Raw genomic sequence first — 24677 nt, 5'->3', positions numbered from 1 at the left:
CCTACCAAGATAAGCAGTAGCAGAAGTGTTTGTCCTGTACACCCCACTCGACCTTGTGCCACATGAGGAAAGGTATGTACACCAAGCCTTCGTTTCATAGGTAATAAAAATGTGATTTGGCATCTTAAAGGGGTTGTCCACTACTTGGACAACTCCCGAATCCCAATGTTTCCCTTTTGTAAAATAATAACACCTAATAACATCTAGCCTCTGGTGCCGTCTGGCTGTCTCATCACTAGATTACTGGCTCTCCCCAGGATTGCGTGATATTGTTATGTCACACAATCCCTGCGGCCAGTCAGTGCTGGCTTCACTCTTCCTGCCTTCGGACTTATTATATACATCTGGCCGAAGCAAGAGTGCAGCACCTCTCACTTCATCCGGATTTGTCCGAAGAAGGGAAGAGTGAAGCCAGTGTCGATTGGCCTCAGGGATCGCGTGACATAAAAATGTCACGCAATCCTGGGGAGAGACAATGTCTAAACTGCCAGAATCGCACCTGCATCGGAGGTTAGTATAGGTGTACTATTTTACAAGAGGGAAACATAGGAATTCAGAAGGTATGTTCCAACTAATTGATAACTCCTTTAACCAAACCCTAACAGATAACATTTTAGGGTTAATGAGGTCTGCTGTTACCCCCAAACATATTAAAATACTATCATGATAATAAAATAACCATTTATTTTATGTGTTTTATGTTAAATCTCAGGTGAAAGCCATAGTATTAGACCCCAGAAATGGATTTAATGTGGATCGCATTCTGACAAAGGATGATGTACAGAAGCTGATCAAGGTAACACATCAACTTCTGACATGCGTTGTTGGTTGCAGGCTGGGATCAGTATTCTGCATTACTCATTCATAAACACATTTTACTTTCAGGCAAACGGTTCAGGAATTTTAAAAAATCGTGAACAGTATGTGCATAGGGCGTCTTTAAGAAGCTGGGAGAACCGCCAAGGTTTTCTTAGACGAAGCTGCTTCAGGAAATAGCCGGTGGTCTTTTCACTTGAAGCTTCTACATTGGCATTTTTTGTTCATATGTTGTTGTTTTTTTCTTTGTATAATTTAAACTATCCAGCAAGTTGTTTCCTAGTGGAAGCCGCAGAAGAAGTCCCATTCACAGCCCTGAAACAGCTAGAAGAAGTAACAAAATCCTGACCATGTGCACAGCAAGGCCATTTTTACCTTACTGTGCATTATGAATGGGTCGCCCTCCCAGGGCTGTGGGGTACTCGGTACCAGGCCGGTGTCAGCGGGATGTGTCACAGCGGCGGTGACTCGGTCCGTGGCCCTGGGCGCCCAAGTAATGGGGGAATTGAAATGGTGAATTGTAATTGTTTGAATGAATAGTTCGTAACGCCACCCGTGGTGTTCGGCAATTGAGATGTTAAGCCGACACTGCATGCAGATCCTCTGGGACTGGTGGTGTGGTGCAGCCAAGATGGTGATGCTCCCCACAGGTGGAGCTGTAGTCCCAGGGCAGTGTAGATGTACGGGTAGAGGTGAGGCGCAGGCAGTGTAGAAGCGTGTACCCAGATGTAGCGGTACCGGGTGTGTTGGCGCAGGAATAAATGAAGGACACCAGGGCTTGCAGTTCCAAAGCTTTACTCACAGTCTGTAGTACACACAGGTGCCTGCCTCCGTGCTGTGTCCTCCGGGTCAGGGACTCAGTCAACCTCCAGGTCAGATGGAATGCTCCCTTCCAACACTCCGCCAACATGTGCCTTTCTGAACGTCTCCTCTTATAGCGCCTTTGGTGTGAAGTACTCCTAGTACTGAGTTACACTGGAGTTCCTCCTGACAGATGTTCCCAAGAACTATACTTGTACGGCAGACAGCTGTAGCCTGCTTCGGGGACTCCTTACTCCTAAGTCCCGGCTCACTATCCAAGTTGCTGTTGTGCCCCCAAGTCTTAGATGGGAGTAGTGCATTTACAGCCCACTACTCCACCGGTGTCTGCTGTAGGACCCTTAGTATCCATAGAACCTCGGGGACTGGGCCCCGGCCTAGCGCTTAGAACTTCTAGGCAGGGTTCTCTTCTAACCCACGTCCTCTGTTCCCTTTTACTCCTACGTTCCTTACTAATCTTTCCGTCCCATGGAAGATCAGGTTTCTGTTCAATATCTTTCTCTTTCTTTCCTTTCCCGTGCCAGCAGACGCAGGTCACAGAGATCTGCTGCAGCACCTACTTCCTCCATCCCTCTCCCAGGGATCTTCACTCCTCACTCTCCACTCAACTAAACTGAACTGAACTCAACTTCTAAACCTTCCCACTCTTTTATGTATTCTAACTCCACCCGCCTCCCAGCACGTTTCGTGTTCCAAGCAGGGAGCCACCAAAGGTGCTCTGCTACACTCCAAGCAGGGAGCCGCAATGTGGCTTTGCTACACTACTTTGTGATGATGGGTGCAGGTGTTGGAATGTGGTCAGGAGCCTCCAACTTACCTGGATGGTGGGCACCACACCTCAGGAGGAGGTGCAGTACCTCTGTGGCAACTGAACCCTCAGGGGCGCCACATGGACACTTTTTTGAAGCGGTCTTTTGCGCTTTTTGATGGGTTCCAGGTGGAATCCGCCTAAAAATAACATTGTGTACTTCTCCCAAAATATGTTTTAGGTCTCATTCGCATGTCCAAAACCAGGAGTGGATCAATCAGATGAAAACTATAATTGAATGATTGACACCTGTTCTGTGTTTTGTAGACACTCCTGAGTTTGGCATACAGTACGAATACTGATGAAATACTGATGCGTGAATAAAGCCTTAGGCAGAATTAACAATTTGTATTACCGTGGGGTTATTGATGTTATGTTCCTTTTATGTGACCTCCGTGATTTTGTAGAGTCACACCCAACTACAAAGTATCTCAGAATTGTATTAAAGTGGGTATAAAGTATCCACAGTCCCATCACATTCCTATTGTGATCCATTGTGGGAAAAAAATGATTTGGGCTTCATGTCTGTCATGCTATGGTTTCCAGAAGGGAACAATTTTTTGGTAGATTTTTAAGAAAATCTGAATTGGCCTCCTAAGGGTCTGTGCACACGGCGTCCTTTTCTGGTGGAATCCCCCCAGAAAAAGAGCCATAAAACCAAAGATCAGAATGCTCAGTAATGTCACAGCGATATTGCTGTGCACATGTTCTGTCTTATGTTATTTCTTTTAACCGCTTCAGAATTTGGACACCGTCAAGCGATTAAAAGAAGTGACATGTTCATTCTTGGGGTGGTTTCCCAGCCACCCGCTCGTGATACTTAAAGGGGTTGTCCAATATCTCTCAAATATCTATAATGCATTTCATTTACATATATGGATTAGCAGTGTAGGGGGAACACTAGGGAGTTATATAGGCACATTACAAAAGTGATTAGGGTTTTAAATGGGTACTTTTAAATGCCTTTCACGTATCGGATAACACCTTTAATAGGACGATGGAAAAGCCGATGGCGATGGTGCATTAATAAAATAGCTGCCATCATTTTTCTGAAGTGGCTTCCCTTGGGAAAACATGGCAGCTGAGGATAAAATGACCATTGTGAGCATTTTTTTTCCGCCAAAATAATCGATCCTTAAATCTAACTGTGGTGCCCTTGAGGCTCAGTCGCCACAGAGGTACTGCACCTTCTCCTAAGGTGTAGTGCCCCACCACCTAGGTAAGTTGAGAACTCCTTTCCTCACTCCAACACCTGCATCCCACACACAGGATAGTTCAGTAGGTCCACCTAGCAGCTCCAGGCTGAGGGTAGCAGAGCACCCTTCGTGGAACCCTGCTTCGTAACATGAGATGTGCAGGGAGGTGGGTGGAGTTAGTATAAAAAGAAGGGGAAAGATAGGATTGGAGGTCAGTCCGAGAAGGGCTAGTCTGGGGTGAGTCCCAGAGAAGTCAGACGAGGGTCTGAGAGAGCGGGCGGACAGCAGGTCTGCCTGACGGGAGTGAGGCGGAGGAAGACAGTCAGGAGAGACTGAGGACTGGTCTTAGTGGAAGATCTCCCGTGGAACGAGATAGAAGGAGAGAGAGAGAGACGTAGACCTGTAACCTGCATTTCCATAAGAGAGAAAGACAAGTACGGAACGAAGGAGTAGGAGAACAGAGAGGAGTTGTGGGTTGGAAGAGGAACCCTGCCTATAGGTTCTCAGCGCAAGGCCGGGGCCCGGTCCCCGAGGTTGTACGGACACTTATGGTTCTGCAGCAGACACCGGTGGAGTAGTTGGCTGTAAATGCACTACTGCCATCTAAGACTTGGGACACAACAGCAACACGGATAGAGAGCCGGGATTCAAGGGGTCCCTGATCAGGCTACAGCTGTCTGTCATACAAGTAGAGTTGTTAGGAACATCTGACAGGAGGAACTTCAGAGAACCACGGTACTGGAGCTCTTCACACTAATAGGCGCAATAGGGGAGTCGTTCAGGAAAGGCACATGTTGGCGGAGTGTTGGAGAGGAGAACCCTGACTTGCCCGGGAGGTTGATTGAGTCTCTACCCCGGAGGACACGGCACGGAGGCAGGCACCAGTGGGTACCAAGAACTGTGAGTAAAGCTTTGAAACTGCAAGCTCTGGTGTCCTCCATTCATTCGCCGCTAACACCTTCAGCACCGCTACATCTGGGTATCCACATCCACCCCATTCTGTGCCTCTACTCATCCATTGCACCTACACTGCCCTGGGACTACAGCTCCACCTGTGGGGAGCTACACCATCTTTGCTGCACCACACCATCAGTCCCAGCGGATCTGCATGCAGCGTTGGCTCACCATCTTACTTGCCAAACACCACGGGTGGCGTCACGAACTTTACATTACAAACAAACATCACCGCCATTGATATTGGGCACCCAGGGCCACAGACCGGGTCACCGCTGCTGTGACACATCATCCCCCTGACACCGGCCCGGCACCGAGTACCCCACAGCCCTGGGTGAAGCCTGGGAGGGCGACCCATAACTGTCCGTCACATCAGGATGAAAAGCGATGTGTTTTTACCTTGGTTATGTTTATTGCTGTTCAGTGACTAACATGTGTCTGGTTTGCTTTAGCTTTGCGTGGATAGACTCCTGGTCACAAAGAGCCCATCCCTGGAAACCATAAAGATGCAAGTGTATTTTGACTTGAACTATACAACCAGAGGTAACTTAAATATTAAGCCAGCATTAAAGGGGTAGTCCGGGACTTTTCTATTGCTTGCCTTTCTTTAGAATAGGTCATCAATATCCGAACGTTGGAGGTGTGATACCCCGCATCCCAGCCGATCAGCTGCTCCTGTGACGCCACCGTCTGGATGTGATCAGTTGCGTAGCGGAATAGTAAAGCTCTGTCATCTGTACAGTGGCCACAGCGGCGTATGGCGGGTCCACCCGGCTGCTATACACAGGAGGAGGTGACAGCATGGCTGCACTGACAGCGGCCGAGCATCACGTGCACACACTGTCGGTGTGCAAGTGTCCTCATCCCTCTCCTGTGTATAGCAGGCATAGTAGCCGCTCTCTGCACACACGATCACACGGCATAGGGCTAAGCCCCGACTACCAAGGTCTAAATAGATCAGTTTCAGGATGACAGACTCCCTGTCCAGTGAAAACATGATCACCTATTCACAGGATCGTGGGAATTTATGGAGCGATGGGTATCCCATCGCCGGGAGACGCACCAACTGGCATATCAGTGCATTTTTATTCCTGAAGGAGAACTTTTAGCCCCATTACAAAATAGGTGGGCGCCCGACCATTGCTCTATTTGTTCTCTATGCTTCTGGAAAAAACGAGTGCAGCGCTCTTAGCCCCATAAGGATTGTATGAAGCAGCACTCGAGCCTGTATACTGCCACTCCATTCTGACAGGGATAAAAGTGTCCCATTGTGCTGGGTGACTCTCACCTATCAGCAAGATATCGCCTGCCCTATGGATAGGTGATCACGTGTTTTCACCGGACAGCCTCTTGAAAGAGTAACTAAACTTTAGGCAGAAGCATACAACTCCCTCCTTGTCGGATGTAAAGAGCAGAGTATGGATTCATTAGAAAGTATATGGATTACTCTATATGAGAGAGGCTGTAAAAAGTTGTTATGTAATTGCAGGAGATCTGATTCCTGAGATCCTGGGACCCTAAAGCCCCTTCTAGAAGGAGCAGATATGGAGCATGTGCACCTCCACGCTATTCATTCTCTATGGGCCTGATTTAGGTGTAATCAAGCTAATACTAGCCTACAGGGTTTAGGTCAGTTCTTACTACCACTGGCTTTATATGTGTATTAGATGTCTAGATCCGATCATTTCTCAGATTACATATGCATGAATTGAATGACAGGATTACCAGTGATTCCCAATGTCGCCTTTCCTCTTCCAGGTGAATTTCTTGATGAACATCATCGTGTCCTAGAATCACGACTGGCCCCAGTGTGCAGGGAGATCACGGACAGCCGAGCTCGCATAGCTGAGGAGTTAGAGAACCTGTATCGGAAGATTGTCAGCTACGTTCTGCTGAGATCTGGTCTTGGGTCTCCTACGGATATCAAAGTTGTCAGAGAAGCTACAGGTCAGCAACTGCAGTGAGCCGCAGAAACAACCCAAAATTAGGGAGTGATGTCTTAAGACATTTACTCATCTAGCCATATTTTGACCATATGCTATCAATCATATTGGCTGGGATGAAAAATGATGATGATAATGAGGTTGTTTCATGAAGACCGCTGTCCATGTGCCCAATAGGTTAATAGAGCAGACGTAAGCCACGCATGAATCCCAAAGGCAGCCATTCATGTAAGACTACTCTTCTTCAAACAGTGGACTCCAGACAGTATGTGGTTAGCTCGCTTCTATCCCTATATTTGGCATTCTGCTACACTGATCAGGGGCACAATCAGTTTACCATTGTTAAGGCTGCGTCTCACATAACGAGATTGTTAGCGAGATTGCTGAAAAGTCACCGATTTTGTGATGAAACAGCGATCTCGCCAGCGATCTCGCTACGTGTGACACATAGCGGCGACTGCCCCCCCCCCGCTGGATATCGCTGATCGTGCTCGAATGTCCTGGGCCATTTTTTGATCGTTGGCGTCCCACTGGCCAGCGTGCATTGCTGTGTTTGACGCCAACGAGCGACCTCGTTGGCGACGTAGAACTCAGGGATGCAGGCGTGAGTTGTCAGAAAAGCTGCTGTGTGACAAGGTACCAACGGCTGCCGAGGTCGTTATACGAATCGCTGCGTCTTTGCTGCGTCGTTGAAGAGATCTGCCTGTTTGGCAGCTCACTAGCGACCATGTAGCGACACACCAGCGATCCTTACCAGGTCGTATCATTGTCGGGATCGCTGGTGCGTCGCTATGTGAAACGGGATCCTTAGTCTACCTTCAAAATGCCTTGATGTCGTAAGCCCATTCTAGATGAAGTTTACTTTAATGGGTTTGTGAAAAATGAGCATGAATGAACTCATGGAGTTTCCTGGCCAGTTTCCTACTCCACACTGATGAGGGACAATACCCCGAAACAGCTGTCTGTGGATGGATACCATGTTTTGGCATAGGTGGTTTCCTTCATTGGAGACTGCCCTTCCCGTGGTTGTTCCTTCCCGGGGAAAGACCTGGCTAGTCATTGCTTGCGTTGAGAAACACGTGATGGTGTCTCCGCGGCTTCTGTTTTGCATATTTTTACATATTTCCCTTAAGGGATGGGGCATTGCTCTAGAATCACTACGTTGAGAAACATGTGATGGTGTCTCCGCAGTGTTGGATGTTGATCTCCATGAGTTCATTCATCCTTATTTTTCACAGTCTTCTACTAGGCATTGCTCCTACTAACCAGTTTCCTACTCCACACTGATGAGGGGCAATACCCCGAAACAGCTGTCTGTGGATGGATACCTTGTTTTGGCATAGGTGGTTTCCTTCATTGGAGACTGCCCTTCCCGTGGTTGTTCCTTCCCGGGGAAAGACCTGGCTAGTCATTGCTTGCGTTGAGAAACATTTGATGGTGTCTCCGCGGCTTGTGTTTTGCATACTTTAATGGGTTTGACCTGGATTAAAAAAACATGCCTGCTTTCTTTCAGAAACAGTGCCACCGCGGACCATAAATGGTGTCTGGTATTGTAACTCGGCCTGTGTTGCAATATCTGGCACAACCCATGGTCAGTAGTTGGCGAGTTAAAATTCAATGACGAGGCAGTCTGTAAACTATGGTGTGAATATGACATATTGTCAGATAATTTGTTTCTTTTAGTTTGACCGTAGAATGTAATGTGTTAAAAGGAATTTGTTAGCAGGTGTTTGTTATGTAACCTGTGAGCTGCATAATGTAGGTGCAGAGAGCCTGATTCCAGGGATTTGTCACTTACTGGGCTGTGTGTTGTAGATTTAATACAATAAGTGTGTTATCAGCAGGAGAGTATCACTAGAGATTAGGTGTCTCATGCCAGACAGTCCAGCTAATCTGTGTGACCCTGTCCCCACCACTGATTGTCAGCATGCTGACATTGTACAGTGTACACAATCTGGCAATCAGTGGTGTTGGCGGGGTTATACACAACTCAGCATTTATAGCACTGCTACAGCAGAGAAAACAGGGATTTTATCAGAACTGCTCCAAGCAGTCCAGGAGGTGACACATCACTGGAATCAGGGCCTATGCCCCTATATCGTTCTGCTCTTGGATTCCATAACAAAAACCTGCTAACAGATTTCCTTTAATTGCTTCTTTGTATTTTCCTAGCTGCCCTTCAGAGCATCTTCCCACATACAGAACTTGGTACCTTTCTATCCCTTGTTAAAAAAGACAAAGAACGACAGCTGAAAGAGCTCACCATGATCGTAACTGGGATCCGTCTGTTCAACAAAGACTGTGGAAAAGGTGGAGAGGGCATTGATGACTGTAAGTGCGGGGGTCCTGTGCCTGAGGCTGGTTTGGATGGTCGGAGGGTTCCTGGGTGATAAATTATTTGCAATAATTATTCCTATTCAGTTAGTGTTACGTAAAAAAAATCAACATCTATACAATTATTTGCAATTTTCTTTTCTCCTGCCTTTTTAATGAATCTTTTTGGCTATGTTCACATCTGTACCAAAGACCTGATCCAGTTCGGTAAGTTTTGATTGAAAGCTGGACAGCATGCTGTATTCTTTTTACTGACAGGACCCTGTGAGCCCCGTTACTAGTCAGTGGGGTATGTTGGGTCATGCAATGTCTGTCGGGTGGGTCAGGTACAGGTAAGTGCTGTGTATTCCGTATATATTAGCTAACTACAATTCGTATGCAGTAGAGCTTTAAATAAGAAAAACCTTGTACTAAGACAGGATTCACACATCTGCTGTCACGCAGCTCTCACCTGGGGCCGGGACTCTGCGACCGACGTCACCACTTCCGGTGCCGCGGCCTCTTCGGGGGTCCCGTCGGGTGCACACGCGCACCTCTCGCACTTAATCCTATGACTGCACGGTGTTGCTAATGTGCATGCGCGCTTCTCTCTGCCCTGACTGCAGCCATGCCATCTCTATGGTCCTGGAGGACCTGACCCGGAAGTCTCAGCGCTCTTGCCCTATATCAGGCTGCCTCTTCCTATTGGAGGGGCCTGATTATTGTTGTGCTTCCCTGCTTGGTCCTTGCTCGGCCGCGCTCTGTATTCAGGTCTCCTGTCTCGTGCTTCTTAGCACACGCTCTGCCTCTGTACTGTGCCCTGTCGTGCTCCTTAGCACACGCTCTGCCTCTGTACTGTGCCCTGTCGTGCTTCTTAGCACACGCTCTGCCTCTGTACTGTGCCCTGTCGTGCTCCTTAGCACACGCTCTGCCTCTGTACTGTGCCCTGTCGTGCTCCTTAGCACATGCTCTGCCTCTGTACTGTGCCCTGTCGTGCTCCTTAGCACACGCTCTGCCTCTGTACTGTGCCCTGTCGTTCTTCTTAGCACACGCTCTGCCTCTGTACTGTGCCCTGTCGTGCTCCTTAGCACATGCTCTGCCTCTGTACTGTGCCCTGTCGTGCTCCTTAGCACACGCTCTGCCTCTGTACTGTGCTCTGTCGTGCTTCTTAGCACACGCTCTGCCTCTGTATTGTGCCCTGTCGTGCTCCTTAGCACACGCTCTGCCTCTGTACTGTGCCCTGTCGTGCTCCTTAGCACACGCTCTGCCTCTGTACTGTGCCCTGTCGTGCTCCTTAGCACACGCTCTGCCTCTGTACTGTGCCCTGTCGTGCTCCTTAGCACATGCTCTGCCTCTGTACTGTGCCCTGTCGTGCTTCTTAGCACATGCTCTGCCTCTGTACTGTGCCCTGTCGTTCTTCTTAGCACACGCTCTGCCTCTGTACTGTGCCCTGTCGTGCTCCTTAGCACATGCTCTGCCTCTGTACTGTGCCCTGTCGTGCTCTTTAGCACACGCTCTGCCTCTGTACTGTGCCCTGTCGTGCTTCTTAGCACACGCTCTGCCTCTGTACTGTGCCCTGTCGTGCTTCTTAGCACATGCTCTGCCTCTGTACTGTGCCCTGTCGTGCTTCTTAGCACATGCTCTGCCTCTGTACTGTGCCCTGTCGTGCTTCTTAGCACATGCTCTGTTTCTGTACTGTGCTCTGTTGTGCTCCTTAGCACATGCTCTGTTTCTGTACTGTGCTCTGTTGTGCTTCTTAGCACACGCTCTGTTCCTGCCTTGTGTCCTGTCGTGCTTCTTAGCACATCCTCTGCCTTGCCTTGCTCTCAGGCGTGCTTCCCAGCATGCACACTGCCTAGCCTTGTATACAGGCGTGGTCTCCCGCACACGCATACGCGCTCCCGTAGCCACCGTGCTCTTGTGTCCGCGCCTTGCACTACCCAGTACCCAGCGTGCCCTCGTGCACACGCTTTGTACTGTCCTCAACCCTCTGTACTTCCGTGCAAATGCCCTGTACTGTCCTATACCTTGCGGGCCCCTGTGTCCACGCTTTGCACTCTCTTGTTTTCTGCACATTCCCTGTTGCACCTTGCTTGACACACTCACTCATGTCTTCTGTGAGCCGACCACCTGATTCCTGCAGTTGTGGTACTTTGCCCCCCTGGGTCTGCCCCGACACTCCCTGTATAAGGGGTGGTCCTCACTAGGTCAGCTCGCCCTGTGTGGGTTGGCATCACGACCCAGAGGGTCCACTCCAGGGGTCGTCACATCTGCAATTCATGATCTGCGTACTTACCGCAATTTACGGACTGGGCTATGAGGCTGTTGAGTTCAGTCAAGAGACCCACGGCACCCCATATATTGAGGTCTGTACTCCGAGATCTTCGGATGTGTGAAACTGGCCCTACATGGCATGATACATGCATAGTAACGTTTATCATGGCTGCTGACTGCACACATATTATATTAGCACCTACAATCCTGGGAGATTCGCATATACCATATATCACCTACATATGCCCTGAAGCTAAAATCGCTGTGCTCTCCTCCAGTGCTCCAGTTATGCCATGTGAGCCCTGCAGCCAATCAGCAGCCGCTAATTGACCGCCTTGCTCTTACCTCCTTCCGACAACACTGACATTAGAAATAAGTCATCGTGAAGCAGTATCTGATTGGCTGCAGGGATCTTATGAGATAACGTCTCCTGAGACCTGGCGCCAATGTTGCTGAAACTGCATCAGCTTTGGAGGCAAGTTATTTTAGAAGGGGGAACATAGCAGTTGAGAAGAAGTTCTCTGAGTAGTGGACAACCCCTTTAATCTTGCAGTTTCATCAGTAAGATAATGCAGCCTGTGGCATGTAAAAGTGTGGATAAAGTGTGTGTGGTCAAAATTACTTTTATTGTGAACAGTTAAGCAAGTTTATGATGAAATGACCTCTAGGCCTAAAGTTAAAGATGACACATTTCCGTCATTTTCTTACATTTAAAAAAGTACAAAAAAGAAAATGGGCCTATGCCCTAAGAGGTTTGGGCACTCTTGGAGATTTGTGTACTCAGATAACTTTGATCAAGGTTTCTGGAGTTGTGGTACATTGTTCTACTGTTCAGAGACACCTGCACAAATATGGCCTTTATGGAAGAGTCATTAGAAGAAAGCCTCTCCTGCGTCCTCACCATAAAATTCAGTATCAGAAGTAAGCAAAGGAACATCTAAACATGCCTGATGCAGTTGAGAAACAAGTCCTGTGGAGTTTAAAATGGGACTTTTTGGCCATAGTGATCAAACGTATGTGAAGAACAAAGGGCACAGAATTTCAGGAAAAGAACATCGCATCAACCATTAGGCATGCGGGTGGATCAATCATGCTTTGGAGCTATGTTGCAGGCTATGGAACGGGGAACATTTCACAGGTACAGGGAAGAATGGATTGAATTAAATTTCTACAAATTCTTAATACAAACATAACATCACCTGTAGAAAAGCTGAAGTTGAAAATTCGATGGCTTTTACAGATGGATAATGATCCTAAACACATGTCAAAATCCACAATAGACTATCTCAAAAGGTTCAAGCTGAAGGTTTTACAATGGCCCTCACAGTCCCCTGATCTGAACATCATTGAAAATCTGTGGTTAGACCTGAAAATAGCAGTGTATTCAAGATGACCCCGGAATCTCATGGAACTGGGAGGAATTTTCCAAGGAAGAATGGATGAAAATACCTCAAGCAAGAATTGAAAGACTCTTGGCTGAATGCAAAAGTATTTACAAGCTGTGATACTTGCAGAAGGTGGTGCTACTAGGTACTAACCATGCAGGGTGCCCAAACTTTTGCATCTCCCAGTTTTCCTTTTTGTAAAATTTAAATGTGCAAGAGGTCTTTTTTCTTTGCCTAAAATACAAAGCCACTGTAGTAATGACTTTGCAATTTTGCAGGTGAAACAGCAGGTTCCCTGAAAGGTTAACCCCTTAACGACCGCCGATACGCCTTTTAACGGCGGTAATTAAGGGTACTTAAACCACAGCGCTGTGAATTCACGGCGCTGTGGAGTAAGTAAATAGCGCCCCCCAGTGTCGGATTTTCTCCGGGGTCTCGGCTGCAGGGGGTAGCCGAGACCCCAGAGAACATGAATCGGGTCGGTTTTTACCGACCCCGCTTTTGCGATCGCCGTTATTGACCCTATAACGGCAATCGCAAAAAAAAAAAAAGCCGCGATTTTGCATTTAAATTCTCTTTCCTCTGATGTGATCGCACATCAGAGGAGAAATTGGGTCCCGATCCCCCCCGTTACCTCTCCGTGCTCCAGGGTCCCCTCCCAGTGGTCCTGCGTCCCGCCGGCGTCCTCCGGTGGGCGCCGCCATCTTGGATCCAGAGAAAATGGCGGGCGCATGAGTAGTGCGCCCGCCGGGAATCTGCAGGCTCCGGCTTGCAGATTCCATTCATTCATTTTGATCACTATGATAAACTATCATAGTGATCAAAATAAAAAAAATAGTAAATAATCCCCCCGTTTATCACCCCCTTAGTTAGGCAAACCGTTAGGGTTAGGGTTAGGCCTAGGGTTAGGGTTAGGGCTAGAATTAGGATTAGGGTTAGAATTAGGATTAGGGTTGGGGTTAGGGTTGGGATTAGGGTTAGGGGTGTGTTGGGGTTAGGGTTGGAGCAATAATTGAGGGGTTTACCAACTTTGGGGGTCTAAAAATTGGGGGATAAAAAATCACTTTTGTGGAAATAAAAAAGACTTATTATTTTCACTGCTCTGCGTTATAAACTTCTGTGAAGCACTTGGGGATTCATAGGGCTCACCACACATCTAGATAAGCTCCTTGAGGGGGTCTAGTTTTCAAAATGGGGTCACTTGGGGGTGTTTCCACTGTTTAGGTACATCAGGGGCTCTGCAAACGTACGTGACGCCCGCAGACCATTCCATCAAAGTCTGCATTGCAAAATGGCACTCCTTCCCTTCCAAGCTCTTCCATGCGCCCAAACAGTGGTTCTCCCCACATATGGGGTATCAGCGTACTCAGGACAAATTGCACAACAACTTTTGTGGTCCAATTTCTCCTGTTGCCCTTAGGAAATTTAAAAAATAGAGGACTGAAAAATCATTTTTGAGGAAAAAAAAAGATTTTTCATTTTCACGGGTCTGCGTTATAAACTTCTGTGAAGCACTTTGGGGTTCAAAGTGCTCATCACACATGTAAATAAGCTCCTTGGGGGGTCTAGTTTTCAAAATGGGGTCACTTGTTGGGGGTTTCCGCTGTTTAGGTACATCAGGGGATCTGCAAATGCAACATGATGCCTGCAGACCATTCCATCAAAGTCTGCATTCCAAAATGGCACTCCTTCCCTTCCGAGCATTCCCATGTGCCCAAACAGTGGTTCCCCCCCACATATGGGGTATCAGCGTACTCATGATAACTTGCACAACAACTTTTGTGGTCCGATTTCTCCTGTTACCCTTAGAAAAATAAAAAATAGCGGGCTAAAAAATCATTTTTGAGGAAAAAAAATATTTTTAATTTTCACGGCTCTACGTTTATAAACTTCTGTGAAGCACTTGGGGGTTCAAAGTGCTCACCACATATCTAGATAAGCTCCTTCGAGGGTCTAGTTTCCAAGATGGGATCACTTTTGGGGGTTTATACTGTTTAGTCACATCAGGGGCTCTGCAAACGCAACGTGACGCCCGCAGACCATTCCATCAAAGTCTGAATTCCAAAATGGCACTCCTTCCCTTCCAAGCTCTCCCATGCATCCAAACAGTGGTCCCCCCACATATGGGGTATCAGCGTACTCAGGACAAATTGCACAAAAACTTTTGTGGTCCAATTTCTCCTGTTAGCCTTGTGAAAATAAAAAATAGCGGGCTAAAAAATCATTTTTGAGGAAAAAGAAATTATTTTTAATTTTCACGGCTCTACGTTATAAACGTCTGTGAAGCACTTGAAGGTTCAAAGTGCTCACCACACATTTAGATAAGTTCTTTAAGGGGTCTAGTTTCCAAAATGGGGTCACTTGTTGGGGGTTTACACTGTTTAGGAACATCAGGGGCTCTCCAAACGCAACATGGCATCCGATCTCAATTCCAGCCAATTCTGTGTTGAAAAAGTCAGACGGGCTCTGCCGTGCGCTGAAAAAGTGGTTTACCCTCACATATGGAGTATCAGCGTATTCAGGAGAAATTGCACAACAAATTTTGTGGTTCATTTTCTCTTTTAACACTTGTGAAAATAAAAAAAATTGGTTCTGAAGTAAATTTTTTGCAAAAAAAAGTTAAATGTTAATTTTTTCCTTCCACATTGCTTTAGTTCCTGTGAAGCAAGTAAAGGGTTAATAAACTTCTTGAATGTGGTTTTGAGCACCTTGAGGGGTCTAGTTTTTAGATCGGTGTCATTTTTGGGTATTTTCTGTCATGTACACCCCTCAAAATGACTTTAAATATGATGTGGTCCCTAAAAAAAATGGTTTTCTAAATTTTGTTGTAAAAATTAGAAATCGCTGATCAACTTTTAACCCTTATAACTTCCTAACAAAAAAAAATTTTGCTTCCAAAATTGTGCTGATGTAAAGTAGACATGTGGGAAATGTTATTTATTAAGAAATTTGTGTGACACATCTCTCTGATTTAAGGGCATAAAAATTTAAAGTTTTAAAATTGCCAAATTTTCAACATTTTCGCCATATTTCCGTTTTTTTCATAAATAAACACAAGACTTATCGAATAAATTTTACCACTAACATGAAGTACAATATGTAACGAAAAAACAATCTCAGAATCAGTAGGATCCGTTAATGCGTTCCAGAGTTATAACCTCATAAAGTGACAGTGGTCAGAATTGTAAAAATTGGCCTGGTCATTAAGCTGCAAACTGGCTCTGTCGCTAAGGGGTTAAGTCATTGTCCAGGTAAACAATGGAAAGGCTGAAAATGCAGAGTAATATTTTCATCAACAGGATGCCCATTCCTTGTGAATGCAGCCATAAGGCATGTGCACACGACGTCCTTTTTCTGGCAGAATCTGCCCGGAACCCATCTGAAGGCGCTAATAAAAAATGTAAAAAAGTTAGCTAACTGCATGTCAATGTTAGAGCAACTTGTTACACAAAAGATATGTTTTGTCATTTCTGTTAATAATTGTCAGATTTGGAAAGCGGCACAGTGGCTTAAAAAATTGACCTGACCGTTCATCTGGTGGCTTCCACTTGGATGCTGGCTGTATTTTATATACTGAATGTAAAATAAAGCTGCATATGTCAAGAGACATTTAAATAAAGCTGTTTCCTATAGCAAAAGTATCTAAAAGATAGTATGTGCACATTAGGGTGACCGGATCTCATATGGGGGGGGGGGAAATGTCAGAATCTTGTTCGTCTGGACCCCACAAAACGATTCCCCTTTCCAGATATTGAGATAGCCAAAATTTGAGCTCGATCAAACAACGTTAACCCGTGCCGCTCGTCGCTCAAAGTTTGAAAAAATCCAAATTGAGGTATTTTAAGATCTAGGTATTTTGCATAGTCTGTTAGACTATAAAGAATGTGACAACAACATTGCAGAAATAGCCCTGACCAAATTTTCGAACCATTTGTGGTATTTGAATGCAGAGTTGGTGGGATTATCGTTTTTTGATCCCACCATTACAGACAATGAAAAGTTGTTAATGGCTAATAAATTGCTCAGTAGCACAGATGAACCATCAGAGCACGCTAACCTACATGAGTTGATAATTTTACATAGTTATCTAATCTATTCTAGAGCTTTTGTTAAAGTAGTTTTTGAAACGTCAGAATATAATGCTCGGCATTTGCTTACAACTTGCAGGACATATTGCTTTTGTTCTTCATCTTTTGTCAGAAGGTCGTTAAAGTCGGTTACTTCCTACCTCTTTTAATTTTTCTTTCCTAACTTTTGGATTTACAACCCTAGCGTGCTCTGATGGTTCATCTGTGCTACTGAGCAATTTATTAGCCATTAACAACTTTTCATTGTCTGTAATGGTGGGATCAAAAAACGATAATCCCACCAACTCTGCATTCAAATACCACAAACGGTTCGAAAATTTGGTCAGGGCTATTTCTGCAATGTTGTTGTCACATTCTTTATAGTCTAACAGACTATGCAAAATACCTAAATCTTAAAATACCTCAATTTGGATTTTTTCAAACTTTGAGCGACGAGCGGCACGGGTTAACGTTGTTTGATCGAGCTCAAATTTTGGCTATCTCAATATCTGGAAAGGGGAATCGTTTTGTGGGGTCCAGACGGACAAAATTCCGACATCGATTTTTTGCGGTCACCCTAGTGCACATACCCTAAGGGTCATTTCCAGTGGACAGTCCCTAGAAAAGCTGATTCCTGATAATCGGCCTGTGTAATCTAGCTGCCAATCGCATAATAATCAAGAAAATTCTCGTTCGTCAGGTGAAATTATTTTTAAGCTTTCCTGATTGAAAATCCTCATTCTCGGTAGCACATCGTCCTGTGTAAATCAGACATGTGCTGCAGATAACATGATGTTCTGTGCGCATGGAGCTGTGGTCAACCCCTCGAAACACTATTAAACAATGGTCGATCGTCCAGTGTAACTAATGTTCCCCCACACACCACCTGCCCAGTACCACATTACTGGCCAGTCAGGCTGCGTTTTCCATGTCACAGTTCCCGTTTAAGCCACATTGTATTTACAGATTTGCATTTTTTTTAATTAAAAAATGTTCTTGTATTGATTGGGAGAGGAGAGGTTTGCAATATGTGTGGCAACTATTGGAGGGGTCTGAGATCAAGTCTTTTACTGTTTTGAAAGAAGAGTTTGGACTTCCATGTAGTGGGGAATTTCGATATTTTGGTCTCAGGCATGCATTTCAAGCGCAGAAACAGATAATGAATATGACGGTGCAGAGGGATGTGGTATTGGACTATGTGTGTGCGTCCGGGGGTACGAGAGGTGTTATCTCTACCATCTATAGAGATTTATTATACTCTTACTTGACTGGCTTTCCTCTAACAGTAAAATCTAAATGGGAGAGAGAAGTGGGGGAAATAGTAGATGATACATGGGAGTCTATTTTAGAGTATATACCTAAACTCTCTTTGAGTGAGCCAGGTAGGATATCGCAAATATATATTGTACATAGAACATATAAGACTCCAGAACTTATGAGGAAAATGGGCTTGAGGGATAATGCGGAGTGTCCAAGATGTGGGTATGAACCTGCGGGAATGCTCCATATGCTTTGGTCTTGTCCAAGACTTTCATTATACTGGGAGGAGGTTATAGGGCTTGTTGAGAAGATATACCGATGTGATATAGGAAGGGACCCAGTAACGTGTGTGTTGGGGTATGTGGAGGAGGTGTCGGTGGGGAATGCCTATAAGTCCATCATAGCAAAACTCTTATATATTGCCCGTAAGCTGATAGCTCAAAAATGGATCGATGCTGAACCCCCAACGACTGGGGAGTTTGTTATCCGTGTGAATAACGTAATCCGATTGGAGGAGAGAATTTATAGAAGGCGACATACGGAAGCTCACTTTGAAAAACTCTGGGCCATGTGGTTACAGTGGAGACAATCACATTGAGAAAGTCTGTATTGCAGTTGGGAAGGGGGGGGAGGGAGGAGGTCGGGTTAGGTTATCTTTTCTTTTTATGACGGGGAGGAAATTGAATGTCGTGTATTCTTCTATATGCAATGGAGATGATTTGAAAGCTTTGCTTGAATGTAATTATAACGACATTTGAATATAATAAAAATCTTTGGTTTAAAAAAAAAAAATGTTCTTGTTTCGGCAGTGCCAACTATTCTAAAGGAGGCCATACCGGCCACCACAAAACATATCGATTCAGAACTTCAGTCATCCCGAGAGATGATAAATAGATACACGGCTCTCATAGAAGACATGGATGGCAAAAAACAGAAGAGCAATCTGCTCAACCTAACCCAGCTGAAAGAAGCCCTTTACAATGCAAGGCAGCATGAGGTTCTCTTAAATATTTTACTGGTAAGAAATGGAAATATAAAGCGACCCTTTGCAGTAGTACCTGGAGTAATGTTACCTGATGCCCTCCTTTGCACTCTTCTGCCACTGATCTGCCTTTTTAGGGTCCCCTCTGTGTTGTCACAAAGCATCTGTGGGGCTTCTCAGGCTAAGGGCGCAGTCAGACGGCCATATAAATAAGACCGGACTTGCTGGCGGCTCTCACGATCTGAGCGTGACAACTTCATCTATTTCTATGCAGCTGTCGTAATCGCATGAGCCGTGGCCAGCCCGAGCATTCGCCCCGATCGCTGTTTGATTTATATGGCCGTCTGACTGCGCCCTTATAGATGCCCACGTTCATGACAAGTTTGTCCTCTATAGTTTTTCATAAAAATATAAACCAGCCTGTATTTAAACTTAAGTAGTAACTTGACCCATTGAAGCCAACTTTCCTTTTCTTTTGCTGTCAACTTTATTTTTCATAGACTATAGCTGTATGAAAACTTTGTTTTTTTGCAAGATGAATTATAGTTTTAAACAATACCATTCACTTTACTATACACTGTACTGAAAAAGAGGGGAAAAATTCTAAGCTTTGTGAAATGGTGGAAAAAAACCCATAATACTGCCTTTGTTTTTTGGATTTTGTTTTTATGGCATTCAATGTAAGGTCGCATGATTCAGTTATGTGACTCTTCAGCTTAGTACGATTGTGGTAGTTATGGATAAAGTTCTTTATTTTCTCAGATGGTAAAGCTGCCCACTTTTCTAGGTAAAAAGGCTCCAGTTCCTGTGTATTCCTGGGCTGTCTAGCATGAATTGCACGCTTGAGATGTCCCCAGAGTGGCGCAATGATATTGACGTTAGAAGATTGAGATGGCCACTCCAGAACCTTCACTTTGTTCTGCTGTAGCCAATGTAAGGTCGACTTGGCCTTCTGTTTTGGTTTGTTGTCATGTTGGAACATCCAAGTACGTTCCATCCACAGCTTCCGGGCTGATGATTGCAAATTTGCCTCCAGTATTTGCTGATAACGTGCTACATTCATCTTTCCTTCAACTTTGACAAAATTTCCTGTCCCTTTGTAGCTACACATCCCCAAAACATCAGCGATCCACCTCTGTGCTTTATAGTAGGAATGGTGTTCCTTTCATCATAGGCTTTGTTGACCTCTCTCCAAATGTATTGCTTATGGTTGTGGACAAAAAGTTCAATTTTGGCCTCGTCATCACTCCAAACTACCTTGTTCCAGAAGTTTTGAGGCTTGTCTCTGTGCTGTTTTGCATACTGTTGGCGAGATCCTTTGGGGCATTTGCACAGTAATGGCTTTCTTCTGGCGACTCGACCATGCAGCCCATTTTTCTTCAAGTGCCTCTTTATTGTGCATCTTGAAACAGCCACACTGCTAGTTTTCAGAGAGTCCAGCATTTCAGCTGAAGCTGCATGTTATCAGGCCAAAATCACCAGGGTATGTAAACTTTTGATCAGGGTTATTTGGATGTTTTGGGTTGTCATTATGATTTATAAAGAGGAAACAGTAGTTTGAAATAAATGGCTTCACCAAACCACTAACCATGAGTGGAGAAAAAGTTTTGGTGTTATCATTCATATTCTCAAAGGGCTAAGAAAGCAAAAGTTCTGCCGGAGTATGTAAACTTTTGAGCACAACTATATATCTATATATTTTACTCTAAGTTAGTTTCATTCACAGCAGTTAAAGGCAGGTGCTCACTGTATAACACAACTGGCATCCACAGTTTATGGAGTGAACTTACTGTAGCTCCTGTACCCCTCCCCAATACTTACATACGTCGCATATTGCGAAGGGATTAAAGGGAGTTTGTCACCAAGTTTATACCGCGCCATCTAGAGAAGCATTATGTAAGGGTAGAAACTCCATTTTTTTTTCTTTTAATTTTCCGGGCTTCTTGCTGTAATTGATATAAAAGATTTATTTGCTGCAGGTCTGCTAGTCCCTTCAATCATAATCTCCTGCTCTGAAGTCCTTAACATTTAGGAGCTCTGGCTTAGTGTTTTTTTTTGTGTGTGAATTTTTCTAAATTATTTTTTTTTTTAAATAATGCTTTTTAGAGTCTGCTGTTTTAAGTAGTATATGGTTCATGTATGAAAAACTAAACCAATGGATGCAATAAACTTCAGTACATTCCTTTTTAACACTTTAGAAAACTAAAAACTAACATGGCTATGGTAGAAAAAAGCCATTATACATCAGCAAAAAAGAAATTAGAAAAATATTTAAAAAAACCCTCAAACTCTAATAATGCAGTGTATGTATTATGCATAACAGTATCTTAGTGACCGCTCAAAAAAAAAAAAGATTTCTTTGTTGCAAATGTGTTGTATGAATTCAGGCTAAATATGCTATTAGTAGCAGTATGATATTATAGGGCAATTATATATCTCATCTCCTGCTTTGTAGACAGATGTCAGCACTTGTGCACAACAACTGGAAGTGATGGACAGACAGTATGGAGCACAAATGGAACTACTAAAGGCCACAGTTCAGGCAAAGACTGCCATCCCCACGGCACAGGTCTATGTAAGTACAGAACGCAGAGTTTCTTCATTTCAGTTTTTCGTTTGCATTGTTTTATGAAGGTAAAAGAAACATTCCTTACATTGACACATACTCCATTCTTCATGGTATGTACTAACTGAGCCCAGGACTGTGTAGAGTTCAGCGTTGAGCGCAGTTTACACGAGACCGCATGTACTCTGAAGGACTGCTACATTTTATATTTCCTGCAGCAGAAAATATAAAAATGTCACTATGGCATCTCAAGGGTTAAATGACTGGAATTTGCGTTATCCTAAATCCTAGGTGTTGCACGGTTTGTCAGTTATATATTAAAGCTGACAAGATCATCTCATGGCGCAGGCTCATCTCCTGAGCTAGCTCCATCATCATGATGTATATGCGTGTGGTGAAGCCCAACGTCCTATGATGTAAATACACATAAGTACCCTTTAAGATCTCTTATTCCTTAGTATATACTTTCCAATGCTTCTGAATAATTAAACTACATTCTTCTAATGTAGTAAAAGATTTATCTATCATTTACAGTCTGTGCAATACATTATACGAAAACCAGTTGCAATCATTTCTTTCAGCCACTTTTTATTTCATTGTCTAAGCTGTGGAACAGCTTCCAAGATGAAATTGTATTGTTAAGTGTCCTTAGTAATATGACTGCAAATCTGCAACCATTTCTGGAACTTCATGAAGAGCTCTTTCCTGCACACGTCATCCAACCACTTCTCAGTGATTTACATGTGAAATCTGATGAAGAAAGGATTAAAGTGACTACAGGTAACGTTTGTGCGTTGAGGCTGGTTTATTGCTATATCCAAGGTAAGGAGTGCTCTGGTCAGATGAGATCAAAGTAGGACTTTTTGGGCTAAATGCAAAACACTATGCATGGCGGAAAACTAACAATGCACATCACCTTGAAAAACACCATCCCCATCGTCAAACATGGTGGTAGCAGCATCATGCTATGGGAATGTTTTTCTTTAGCTGGGATCAGGGAGGCTTGTTAGAGTTGATGGGAAGGTCGATGGAGCTATATACAGGGCAATCCTGGAGAAAAACTTGATAGAGGCTGCAAAAGACCTGAGACTGTGGTGTAGCTTCACTTTCCAGCAGGACAAGGACCCTAAATATAATGCCAGAGCTGCAATGAATTGGTTTAGATCAAAGTATATTCGTTCATTGAAAATCTGTGGCAAGACTTGAAAATTGATGTTCACAGACGCTTTCCATCCAATGTCACTGAACTAGAGCCTGTTTGCAAAAAAGAATGGGCAAAAATGTCAGCCTCTAGATGTGCAAAGAAGGTAGAGACATACCCCAAAAGGCTTATCGCAGTAAGTGCAGCAAAATATGATCCTGCAAGTCACTATCACATGGAGGGGCTCAATACAAATGCACGTCACAATTTCCAGATTTACGGTATATTTTTAAATATTTAAAAAAACAAGTATAATTTCCTTTACTTTTCACAAATACTTGCCACTTTGTGTTGGTTTAGTGATGAGCGAGTATACTCGTTGTCCGGGTTTTCCCGAGCATGCTCGGGTGTCCTCTGAGTATTTTGGCGTGCTCGGAGATTTAGTGTTTGTTGACGCAGCTGCATGATTTGCGGCTGCTGGACAGGCTGAATACATGTGGGGATTGCCTGTTTGTTATTAATTCCACACATGTATTCAGGCTGTCCAGCAGCCGCAAATCATATAGCTGCGTCAGCAAACACTAAATCTCCGAGCACGCCAAAATACTCGGAGATCACCTGAGCATGCTCGGGGAAACCCGAGCAACGGGTATACTCACTCATCACTAGTTGGTATATCACATATAATCCTAATAAAATTTAAGTTTGTGAGTATAAGGTGAAAAAATGAGGAAAAGTTCACTGGGTATGAATACTTTTTCAAGCCACAGTGTATATGGTAAAAATATTTTCTATGTGATTGACAGGTGCTTTGATATGAAGGAGCTTTGTCAATCACCTGTTGTGGAGCGGAGAGAATCAACATCCAAAACTCCTTATTCACTCAAAACAGTACGTCAAACTCCAGTCCTCATGGCCCCCAACAGGTCATGTTTTTAGGATTTCCTTAGTATTGCACAGGTGAAAGTTATTATCAAGGCATAAGGAATTGCCGCAGGTTCTTTCTGCTGTGCAACAGTAAAGAAATCATGAAAACATGATCTGTTGGTAGGGCCTTGTAGACTGGAGCTTGGAAAAACACTAATCTATGTTAAAAAAAAGATAGACTGCCAGCGCAATAAGATATCATATTAGAGATGCCGATTGAAGTCTTTGAAGAGGTGAGGAGGAGAGCGAAATAGAGTGCTAGAGAGGCTGAGAGACACACACAGGGCACCGCAGGGTTCATAAATGTTTATATCATTTCAGTGCTGGATTCACAGCTAAACTGCTTAGTACTGCTGTATAATGTCCTTCATGCTGCAGCTGCTACTACTGAAGATGTGATACACACAGCAGAAATCGCCCATGGACATCATAGCAACTACTCTCCACCCACTAGCTCAGAGACAACTGGAATCAAGATATAGGTATCGCTATTGTTAGCGATGTGACCAGTAATTTTGCACATAAACAACCCATTTGAATTAAAGGGAACTTGTCACCTGATACTTGCTGCCCAAGCTGTGTAACACGAATCAGAGTCTTGCTGCATGATTGCACCCAGGGATATTTTTCTCTGAAGCTCTATGATATTTAAAGGTCCGGCCGGGGATCATGGGCAGAGACTAAACTAGTCTAGTGCCGGCTCTGACCAAAGATTTAAAGTGTATTTTCTCTGATTCTTGCTGTCTGGAGTTTGGGCAGCAAGAAATAGGTGACAGATTCCCTTTATTTCAAATGGATTTTGTTATGTGCAGAATCACTATTGACATTGTTAGCAATAAGTAGCAGGAATTCTGTACTCAGGTTAACTTGTTCAAAGATTAGAAACCTTAACGTGGAACCCTTAAAAAGAGACCTGATATTTTGCACAGTATAAACACTATTGTGCAGCGTATTGGCTTACAGTAAACCTGTCCCACCATTATTGCAGTGTTCAAAAAGTTTTGTGATTTTGATTATATGTTTGAGTTTCTGCCACCAATGGAATTGATAAGTTGATAAGCTTTCCCGCTGCAGTCTTTATATCTTGTTTCCAGTTTTTTCTGAAATAGTGGGTTGAGAAAGTTGCTATGATATACATACACAGTACACCAAGACATGGGTGATTTCTGGTTTGAGATCTGTATGTATCATATCTTCAGAAGTAGCAGCAGCGTAAAGACCATAAT

The 24677-nt window shown here is 44.3% G+C and overlaps 1 protein-coding gene across 3 annotated transcripts in view; it reads left to right on the top strand.

Annotated features, from left to right (window-relative positions):
- CFAP206 (cilia and flagella associated protein 206) overlaps positions 1 to 24677 on the top strand; it is a 97295-nt gene that overhangs the window by 54002 nt on the left and 18616 nt on the right. For all 3 annotated transcript variants that reach the window (XM_073589608.1, XM_073589606.1, XM_073589607.1), the window contains exons 2-8: positions 713 to 796; positions 5046 to 5136; positions 6352 to 6540; positions 8709 to 8867; positions 18645 to 18853; positions 21273 to 21392; positions 21965 to 22163. In XM_073589608.1, the coding sequence (XP_073445709.1) occupies positions 5100 to 5136; positions 6352 to 6540; positions 8709 to 8867; positions 18645 to 18853; positions 21273 to 21392; positions 21965 to 22163 (913 nt within the window). In that variant the 5' untranslated portion in view covers positions 713 to 796; positions 5046 to 5099. The remainder of the gene's footprint in view (positions 1 to 712; positions 797 to 5045; positions 5137 to 6351; positions 6541 to 8708; positions 8868 to 18644; positions 18854 to 21272; positions 21393 to 21964; positions 22164 to 24677) is intronic.

This window comes from Dendrobates tinctorius, unplaced genomic scaffold (genome assembly GCF_039654945.1).
Source record: "Dendrobates tinctorius isolate UK_male_01 unplaced genomic scaffold, ASM3965494v1 ptg000111l, whole genome shotgun sequence".
In the NCBI taxonomy this organism is placed as follows: domain Eukaryota; kingdom Metazoa; phylum Chordata; class Amphibia; order Anura; family Dendrobatidae; genus Dendrobates; species Dendrobates tinctorius.
The sequence above is the reverse complement of the archived record's forward strand: the minus strand, read 5'-3'. Positions and strand labels throughout refer to the sequence as shown.